This window comes from Lethenteron reissneri, chromosome 26 (genome assembly GCF_015708825.2).
Source record: "Lethenteron reissneri isolate LAM-NWPU_2019-01 chromosome 26, ASM1570882v1, whole genome shotgun sequence".
Lineage (NCBI taxonomy): Eukaryota > Metazoa > Chordata > Hyperoartia > Petromyzontiformes > Petromyzontidae > Lethenteron > Lethenteron reissneri.
In genome coordinates this window covers 17238437-17249265 of record NC_083804.1, presented here as the reverse complement: position 1 = coordinate 17249265, position 10829 = coordinate 17238437, and the positions used below count along the sequence as shown (strand labels likewise).

The following is a 10829-nucleotide window of genomic DNA, read 5'->3' as shown; positions in this document are numbered from 1 at the left end:
AGAATAGCCATGATCCGCGTGATGCCTGGCTCAAAGCGAAGGGATTAATTCCAAAGCCACATTCTGGCTCACCTCACATCCTTGAGCCGGATTAATACCGAGGGGGACACAGGCATAGAAATATATACACAGACATGTTATCTATCCAACACACATGTACATAACATGCACTGAAACTCACCAACTCTCATACAACAACAGCCGTCATTCGCCACGAAGTGACGGTGACCTCACCACGGCGCCTGTGCCAGGTCAGGTGCACTTTGAGGCCACGTGAAGTGTCGAAGGCTCACTGACAGGAGGTCACGGGACAGACCCAGGTGCCATAGGTTGACTGACTGAGATGACTGGCAGATGCACCACTTGTGTTCCATACTGTGTCACCTCGCATTTAATCCAACCGGCGTTCTGCTCGTTATTGTGAGCGTCGCTACTCTGCCCTCCGCTGTTGTTGGAGGGCGACTGCCTCTGACTATTAGCGTCCCTCACGAGGTTCCTCCATAGAGGCTGATCTTGAGACCGCTAGTACCAGTCGTCAGTAAGTCCACCGAGCTCCACATCCCCCTGTTCCGCAACAATCCACGTTTTTACAGTTCGTGTCGTGCTCATTTAGCCCAATTAATCCAGCAAAACTACTTGGGCATGCGGTGGCTGGCCATGCGAGCTACAATGACCCAGCCAACACAGCCTGGCCTGCCGGAGGAGCTCATCGATGGGATTTTGTCCAGATTTTTCAAGGATTTGTGAGCTCCTCACACAATCCAGGCAGGCCAGCCGAAATATTTCTAACCGGTGAAGATGTCCCTTTAGGTGGGTCCACGTTTCACAAGCATACGGAAGGGAGGGCGTGACCGTGGCCGAGAAGACCCATAGCTTCGTGTGGAGCGACAGACCAGGTAGCTTCCACACACCAGAAACATCTTTCTTTTGAGCCTAGTCTCAATATGGTGTTAGACCAGAGGACACCAAAAGAAAGCTGTCTCTGGTGTGGACCAATCAGTTTCAAAGACAATGCATATATTATCAGAGTAAGTTTTTTGTTTGCATTCTGACCACAAGCATTATGGTTACTGCAGACATGATTCCTTCATAAAAGGTTTCAGTTTGGTGTTTTATCATCTTAACATAAAAATGGGGAAAACCTATTCTCATATTTTTGTACTGGCAAAGGAGCTCCCATGATGATTCAGTGTCTCATCAACAGTAAGGATTGCTCGAACCAACAATGTTGGGCGGATCAACCGCCAGATGCGGGGAAATGTCACCAACAAGATAAATAAATCCCCTCGCCCTTTCGCCATCTGTCTGTAAACCTCTCCCCACGTTACAACGTTGCCCCCGTGTTTGGGTATCCACGTGTTTCTCACGCCCTCCAGTGGCTGTCACGCAAATGTACCCTCCTCAACGTCTGCATGAGTTTCTCGACAATCGTTGATGTTGTTTAACCTTGCTTGACACGTGAATATATATATGACAAGACATTGCTTTGTTCAGAGATATGTGTAGAAGACGCGTCATGGGAAGGTGGAATTCACACCACTGGATTAATAGAGATGAGTGTAGTCTCTTTTTAAGGGAGACCTGCTGTTCTGTAGTTTTACCATGAGTAGTGATTGGAGTTTGGGTTTGGAAGGAAAAGCGGTGAGTTTATTTACGCGTTATGTTTGGCCCCGTCATATAAATGTGTAATTTCCACCATATTGGAGTAGAGAAGTCGAAAAAGTTTGTTTTAGTCAGAAGCAGACTTTCTCTTTCCATAGGAATGTGGATTTTCAATGAGCCAATTTTACGTGTGGCCTGGTCGCTTCTTAAAACGAGCTACTGTATATAGCTCGGCGGGCTTTATCTGGTACAAATAAAACATAGCAGTAACAGTAGTACTTTATATCCCCTCCCGCCACTACTTTCTCGCTAACGTATCTTGTGGGGTTACCCCCTAATCCCCGATCTCCTTGTGCACTAATTTCTTGAGTTATTTACCTAGGGCTTGGTTCCGTGTATTTATAACTTCTTTTGTGCTCAGTTTGTTGTCCTTTCCACGCACTTCCGATTAGCACGATTAGCTACGTACGGTGTGCAAGAAGTTCAACAAACAAACAAAAACATTTCCCATTATCTGGTGTAGGAATGATGCCTCTAGCGACTTTCTAACTCGGTGTGTACTGAGTTGGTCATGTCATGTTTGTGTCATGTCCACCAAGTGTTGCTGAGAGACAGGGGTGGTGAGTTAAGGATGTTACTGGTGGCGTGGGGTGAGTTAAAGTGACCAGTGTTGAAAAGTAGGCCAAATACCCTCTCTGAGTCTATGGGGGGAGGACGGCTCTCTACACTTTAGAGCAGTGGTTCACAATTGGGGGTACGTGGATTTCTGGGGCTAACGCGAGATGATTTATAAATGTGTGAATTAATATCATACACGAGGGCCTTTGGTGAACAATCATGTGTAAAGGTGTAATTGCGCATGGCTACGAATGTTGAGGTGTGATTATGCATGGCCACGGATGGCCAACAAACACAAGGGGCGGGGTTACGGCCGTACACAAGGGTGGCGCTAGCACCGACGTCCGCATGTGTATCCCCCACGGGCCCCCCCCTCGGGGGCGAGTCCTATAAAAGGTGATGAGCTCGAGGGCTCGAGGTCGGGACTCAGCTTTAACCAGAGAAGACGGAAGACCAGCTAGTGTAGGCCCCAGAGCTCCCCTGGCTCGCTGTCCTTATAAGGGCCGACCAGGGCAAGCCGGTGGCGTGGCCCCGAGAGCCCAGACGAAGCTGGTCTGGTGACTCAGGGAGCCGGGATCCCAGCTTAACCAAGCTGGGACAGATAGCCTCCCCTAGTCCCGTAGTGGAGGAATTGGTATAGGTTAGAGGGGTTAGCTGTCGAGAATCCCTGTAGCCAAGTGACCTGTACAACTGTGTTGGTGTAATAAATAAGTGTGCCTCCGATCCTGTCGTCAAGCCTCCATATATACTTATTACATCTGGTGTCAGAAGTAAACGTCCAACGATGGACACACGAGGGACGACACGTACCAGGGATTCATCTTCTTGTTTCTTTCGGTAAAGTCACGTAGAAGGGAAGTAATAAAATAATAAAAATAAAACATAATAAAACAATTCTCACGACGTTTCGGCTACAACGCAAGCAGCCGTCTTCAGGTGAAGAATGAGACACTACCAAACTAGGAGCTTATATATAAGCTGCATTGGGGGTTGAAGAGCGCCTTAACAAAAAGAATGTGCATGTGAAGAGGGATTTAGCATATTCATGGAAAATGCGTAGGCGTTGGGCGGGGGGGTGTCAAAGTCATATTATGCCCATGCATTATGCAGGATCAGCAGCAACCAAGGGGGGTGCAGGGATTAGCAGTAACAAAGGAAAGGAATGTTAATGATATGTAGCTGCAGTTACTCAACAACCACGTAGAAAACTAAAGTATAAACTACATAAAAAACTAAAGTATAAACTGCATCGCACCATCAGTATACTTACTATACTCTATAATAAGCTGAGTTACTAACAGCAAGTAATACATTACAATTTTACCTCGTAAAAATTCTATAATATGCTTCCATCTAAACCTTATTCTCTTACATCACACGAGCATATACCGTACTATATACTGCCATAGATCAAGTACGGTATATGCTCGTGTGATGTAAGAGAATAAGGTTTAGATGGAAGCATATTATAGAATTTTTACGAGGTAAAATTGTAATGTATTACTTGCTGTTAGTAACTCAGCTTATTATAGAGTATAGTAAGTATACTGATGGTGCGATGCAGTTTATACTTTAGTTTTTTATGTAGTTTATACTTTAGTTTTCTACGTGGTTGTTGAGTAACTGCAGCTACATATCATTAACATTCCTTTCCTTTGTTACTGCTAATCCCTGCACCCCCCTTGGTTGCTGCTGATCCTGCATAATGCATGGGCATAATATGACTTTGACACTCCCCCGCCCAACGCCTACGCATTTTCCATGAATATGCTAAATCCCTCTTCACATGCACATTCTTTTTGTTAAGGCGCTCTTCAACCCCCAATGCAGCTTATATATAAGCTCCTAGTTTGGTAGTGTCTCATTCTTCACCTGAAGACGGCTGCTTGCGTTGTAGCCGAAACGTCGTGAGAATTGTTTTATTATGTTTTATTTTTATTATTTTATTACTTCCCTTCTACGTGACTTTACCGAAAGAAACAAGAAGATGAATCCCTGCAGTCACGAAAGCTTTAAATCGAAACGTACCAGGGAGTCGGAGATGGAAGACGCCGCGGCCGAATCTCCACCAGTGATGGCCGGGGTCGAATCGGAGCAGCCGGGGCCGAGTACGCCCGCGCCGCTACGACAGGAGGAGGGGGATGCGTCGGCCGAAGGACTCCGGCTGGCCCACTCCCGCCTGGCGGACCTGCTCTACGCCGCGGCCGCCGCGTTGGAGGAGATCACGCGGCTGGGGGCTGGAGGAGCAGCGCGGGTCGACGACGGCAGCCGGCGCGGGGCGACGTTTCCCGCCACCCCGACGCGGCTCGCGGTCAAATTTCCCGCCATCTCTACAGTACGAGCGGAGGGCGGGGCCGGCCCGCGTCACGTGTCTGCTGAGCGCCAAGCACAAGCCGTGACATCATCAACGCCGGCCGGCGCGTCAACATCAGAGCGACCGGCGATGCCATGTGCACGGCCCGCCCACACTGTATCATCGGCGGGGAGCGACGGAGAGCGTTCTGCGGCCACGGACGCCGCCTTACAACAGCGTCTGCCGCCTCTTAAAGAATTTGTCGGCGCTGACGGAGACTGGGGCGGCTTCAAGAGGCGGTTCATCGCTCATCAAGAGATGGCGAACTGGTCGGACGCCGAGGCTCTACGCGCGCTGCCAGCGATGCTGGACAACGACGCCCTGGCTACCCTCACCTCGGCGCCGAGGGAAAAGCGCGCCACTCTACACCTGGCGTTGCAGCTGCTGTCAGCCGTCTATGGGCCGCCTTCGGACTGCAGGCAGCTGTTCCACGATCGGAGTCGGGGCGCCAACGAGTCACCCCTGGCCTTCCGGACGGCTCTCCTGGCTCTGGCAAAGGCTGCTTTCCCAAGGATGGACGAGGAAGGAGTGGATGCCATGGTGGCTGAGAAGCTGCTGCTACTCGCTGACGAGCTGGACGTCAACGTCTTGGCTCAGGACGACGCGGAGATGTCGTCCCTGCTGGTCGCGCGCCACATCCACGGGGGCTTGCGGTCCCTGCGTCGGAAGGCGGCAAAGGGGGCGGCCGGCCATGCCATGGCGACCACCGCCCTCCCATCGGAGGAGGTCTGCGGGGTGGAGCGGCGAGGGGAATGGAGATCGGCGGCACCGCAGGCTCGGAATGGACCGAGCCGCCAGGAGCAGCCCAGGTCATCTGGGGCGCTCACACGCTGCTACAACTGTGGCCTGCAAGGCCACGTTGCGTCTGGATGCCGGGCTCCCCGTCAGCGCGGGGCGACACCTCGTCAGGACGCCACGCCGTCTCCTCCCAAGCTCCAGCAGAGAAATACGGCGAGTCGCGGCACCTCACACGTTTGGCCCACGCACACATCCGACACACACTCACGCGCTCAACTAAACAGGGCTCCAAATTCCCCGTCCGTCGCGCGCGATTGTTCGGTAATGCGGCGAGCGCTCCAACCGGGTCAGTGGTCGGAGCTCGCCCATCGTGTCGTTGCTGCGTCGGCGGGATCATCGGTCGTGGTCGGTCACATTGATGGGGTAGAGGTGCGGATTTTAATTGACACAGGGGCATCGGCGACCATTATATCTGATTTAATTTATAACATCCTTCCCGTTCAAAGTCGTCCCTTGCTCCCTGTTGACGTGCCGTGCTATGCCGCTAACGGGGGCTCTCTGGGCATTATTGGCCAAATCCGCGCCACTATCTGCATTGGGGACATTAAATTATCCGGCCCTGTTTTGGTTTCCTCCTCACTCGCGGTTCCGTGCCTGTTGGGGACGGATTTTCTGGCCAAAATGCCCATCCGTATCCTTATTGACCAAGGGTGCATTGAGCTCCCATCGGGCCGACGCGTTACATTTCTGTCTTCCCCCACCACGGAGCGTCGGGCGTTTGCCACCGTGCAGGCGCTCGTCACAAAAACTGTGCGCGTGCCTCCGGGGGCTCAGATGCTCGTCCCTCTTAGGTTGCGTCGGCCGTTTGATGCAGGGGTTGCGGATCGGGGGGTCTTGTTGGGTCCATCTCGGGCCGGGGTCAATGGACCCGATTTGCTCGCGGCTCAGACTATGGTGAGAGGGGATGGGGACCCCTTCATTGCAGTCCTTAATGTGGGATCGCGAACGGCCGTGGTTCCTCAAGGGACCGTGCTTGCACACGCAACGCCGGTGCCCTATGAGGAACCACTCGTGGGTCAGGTATCCACCGATCCTCCGTCGCGACCGCATTCGGACTCTGATGACGGATGGCTGGATGCGCTTTGCGCGGGTTCAGTGGACCTGTCTGACTCGCAGCGCGCGCAGCTGCGAGTTCTCCTGAGCGAATTTGCTGACGTTTTTAGTCAACACAAATTTGATATTGGTTGTACAAAATTGCTGCGACACCATATTGACACGGGTGACAGCGCGCCAATCCGCCAAAATCCCTTTCGGTTGAGTCCCGCCGAAAAGGATCATGTCAAATCGGCTGTTGATGACATGCTAGCCGCCGATATCATTTCCCCTTCCACCAGCCCGTGGGGCGCGCCGATCGTTTTGGTGAAAAAACACGACGGCTCACTGAGATTTTGTGTTGACTTTCGGCGTCTCAACAAAATCTCTGTGGCAGATGCGTACCCGCTTCCTCGGATGGATGAGTCGCTCGACGCCTTGGCCGGTGCGCGATTCTTTTCCACCCTTGATTTGCTATCTGGATTCTGGCAGCTTCCTCTGGATGACGAATCGAAACCTAAGACTGCTTTTCGTACACCGCAGGGCCTCTTCCAATTTAACCGTTTGCCGATGGGTTTACATTCTGCGCCGGCAACTTTTCAGCGGTTAATGGAATTGGTCTTGGCAGGTTTGCAATGGGATTCGTGTTTGATTTACTTAGACGATGTAATCGTCTTTAGCAAATCCTTCGAGGAACACCTCCAGAGGTTGCGTGCTGTTTTTCTCAAAATGCGGGCTGCCAATTTGAAATTTAAACCACAGAAGTGTCATTTACTCCGCGAATCGGTGCGATATTTGGGTCACATTGTTGGGCGCTCGGGGATATCCACTGATCCCGCCAAAACGGAATGCGTCAGCTCCTGGCCGACTCCCACCTCTGTGGGAGAGGTCAGGAGTTTCATTGGGTTCGCGTCGTATTATCGGCGATTTGTGGCTGACTTCGCTACGATTGCGAAACCATTGCATGCCTTGACGTCCAAGGGAGTCAGGTTTCATTGGGGGCCGGAGGAGGAGGCTGCTTTTCGCGCCCTCAGAAATGCTTTGGTGGGAGCTCCGCCGTTGAATTACCCGGATTTTTCACAACCCTTCTTGCTCGATACTGACACAAGTAACACAGGCATCGGGGGTGTGCTGTCCCAGCTCATCGGGGGCGTAGAGCATGTGGTGGCTTACGGTAGTCGGGTACTGTCTCCAGCCGAACAGCGGTACTGCGTTACCCGTCGGGAATTATTGGCCATTGTTTATTTCATTCAGCAGTACCGCCCGTATCTGTACGGTCGGCGGTTCACCGTCCGTACAGATCATGCGGCCCTACAGTACGCCCTGCGGGTTCAACAACCATCGGGCCAGTTGTCTCGATGGTTGGAGATCCTCCAAGACTATGACTTTGTCACCACATATCGTAAGGGTGTCCGCCACACGAACGCTGACGCCCTGTCACGATTGCCACCCACTTCGGAGTGCGCGTGCCTGTTGGGTTCGGGGCGTTGTAGGCCCCCGAACGTCACCACCGATTCGGTCCTCGTGGCCGCTACCGATGCACCTTCGGCTTCGGGTCCTATCGAGCAAGAAGGGAGGGATTCGTTGCTGGGGTTGCCGGTCGCGGAATGGGGACGCCTCCAAATGGAGGACACCTCCCTCCTCGCTTTGCGCCGTCGCGTCGGGGGGGCTGGTCAGGGGGTGGAAAACGTTGACTCGTGGGGGTTGTTCCAGGGTCTTTTGATGCACTGGGATGGAAAAACCCGGCGCCAGCGGCTTGTGGTGCCTGCTGCTTTAAGGGGTAAGGTGGTATGGGCTGTTCATGAGCGGCTTCTGCACTTGGGGGTTCACAAGACCTTTGCCACGCTCCAGCTGGATTTCTTCTGGCCGGGCATGGAAAAGGACGTGGGGGATCTCTTGGGGTCATGCACGCAATGCGCGCAGAGAAAGCCGCCTGCGAGGGGGTCCAACCCTCCGCTGCAGTCCATAAAAGTTTCCCGGGTTAACGAGCTCGTCGCTCTGGACATACTTGGGCCATTTCCCGCTACGCCCAGGGGCAATAGGTATTTACTAACGGGGGTTGAATACTTCACGAGATGGCCTATGGCCTGGCCCCTGGCGAACCAGTCGGCAGCAGCCATCGCGGAGGCCTTTGTCCAGGGCTATGTCCTCGACAAAGGTGCTCCGGAACGGCTGCTTACTGACCAGGGTAGGAATTTTTCTGGTAAACTCCTACGTGAGGTGTGCGACCTCTTGGGTACGGAGAAGGTTCGGACCTCTCCGTATCACCCACAAACTGACGGGATGGTGGAACGGCTGCATCGGACCATCACGTCCATGCTGTCCCAGCAGGTGTCGGTATCCCAGACGGATTGGGACCTCCGCATAGCCGGTGTGTTGCAGGCCTACAGAATGGCTCCTCATGCGGCCACCGGATTTTCCCCTTTCTTTTTAATGTATGGGCGCGAAGTTAACCCCCCTGTGGCGACCCAGCTGAAGCTCTCGGCGCTCCCGGCGAAGTCTAATTTGTCCGAACACATTAAATTTAACATCGCTAAATTGTCTGAGGCGCGGGAAGCGGCCGTGCAAAATTCTGAACTCCGCCAGAAGGCGAACGAGAGGCTTCGGTTGGGGCGGGTGCAGGTGGTCAAATGGGAACCAGGGGACAGGGCGTGGTTGCACTGTCCTCAGGTGCCGCTGGCAACCTCGTCGAAATTGGTACGGCCGTGGCGGGGGCCAGTGGAGGTCGTGCAGGTTTTGCGGCCGCAATGTGTTCGCGTCAAATGGGGGAGGCGCCGGTGGTATGTGCACCCCTCAAGGTTAAAACCATTTGTCGCGCCGCCCCGTGGTTCACACACACACACGCATGGCCAAACGTGTGAGGGTGTCGCCGACTCCCCGTCGCCGCTGCACTCGCCTAACCTGACGCCAACTGTTCCGTCCCCAGGTGAAACAGGAGTGACGGGTCCACACCCACCAACCCCTCCCGGAGGGGTCGGGGGTCACTCGGCAGCGACGCCTGACTCTCTTGCACCCGGACCGTCAACAACCGTCACTGAGAGTGCCAGGACGGGCCCTTGTGACGGGCCCGCCGCGCGGACGCGCGCCAAAACGCGCAGACTATTGTGAGGTCGGCCGTTGGGGGGCCTTGCGGACAATGGGAGGGGTGGCGTCCGGAGTGTGTGTATATATGTTGGTTTTGGGGTATTTATTCGGGGGGGGTGCGTCGGGTTATTTTTTTTTCCTCTCTCTCTCTCTCTCTTCCTGTTGTTGTTCTTGTTAAGGTTCTCTTGTTCTTGTTAAAAATTACGCGAGGCACACACACGGGGTTTTTGTGAGGGATGCACCTTTATTCTGATTTTTTTTTGCAGCCAGGGACGGCTGCGAGCTGTACAGGGGGGGGTGATGTAGAGGTGTAATTGCGCATGGCTACGAATGTTGAGGTGTGATTATGCATGGCCACGGATGGCCAACAAACACAAGGGGCGGGGTTACGGCCGTACACAAGGGTGGCGCTAGCACCGACGTCCGCATGTGTATCCCCCACGGGCCCCCCCCTCGGGGGCGAGTCCTATAAAAGGTGATGAGCTCGAGGGCTCGAGGTCGGGACTCAGCTTTAACCAGAGAAGACGGAAGACCAGCTAGTGTAGGCCCCAGAGCTCCCCTGGCTCGCTGTCCTTATAAGGGCCGACCAGGGCAAGCCGGTGGCGTGGCCCCGAGAGCCCAGACGAAGCTGGTCTGGTGACTCAGGGAGCCGGGATCCCAGCTTAACCAAGCTGGGACAGATAGCCTCCCCTAGTCCCGTAGTGGAGGAATTGGTATAGGTTAGAGGGGTTAGCTGTCGAGAATCCCTGTAGCCAAGTGACCTGTACAACTGTGTTGGTGTAATAAATAAGTGTGCCTCCGATCCTGTCGTCAAGCCTCCATATATACTTATTACACATGTATGAATTTGCCAATATAAAACAACTACGATCATTTTTAAATCCATATGGTAACCTAGAACAATATAAAATATGTTTAGACATATTTTATATTGGTGGTTTCCAAGAGTAACCAGCGAGCAGGAACATATTTTGCAGTTATACCAGCTAGTGAGCATACCTCACAAAATTGGCATTTGGTTAAACTATTGATGCTCATTATTCATAAGTTTGTTTCTCAGAACCACGTTGGGTCGAGCAAGGGGGGGGGGGGTGACTATTCGGTTAAAACAAAATTCAACAATTAGCCAAACAAGGTTGTAGCAACAACTTGTTCTAGTAGTAAAAACAAGTTGTTCGGCTACTTGTTATCGTAGTAAAAAAAAAGTTAAGCTCGTTGTTCTGGCTACTTGTTCTGGCTCCTATAAGTAACCAGTCTGCCTCAGCAGCAGGCCAAGCTTGTCACTGATGCTTCTTCACTCGCACTACTCCACTATGAAATTCCCTCCCGGCATCGTCTCGCT

The 10829-nt window shown here is 53.0% G+C and overlaps 1 protein-coding gene across 1 annotated transcript; it reads left to right on the top strand.

Moving 5' to 3' along the window:
- The first annotated feature begins 4254 nt into the window (after window positions 1-4254).
- Window positions 4255-10261, top strand: LOC133347733 (uncharacterized). The gene is made up of 2 exons (XM_061560258.1): window positions 4255-5524; window positions 9330-10261. Exons 1-2 carry the CDS (start codon window positions 4262-4264, stop codon window positions 9342-9344), a joined length of 1278 nt encoding a protein of 425 aa, XP_061416242.1. The 5' UTR covers window positions 4255-4261; the 3' UTR covers window positions 9345-10261.
- The last annotated feature ends 568 nt before the right edge of the window (window positions 10262-10829 follow it).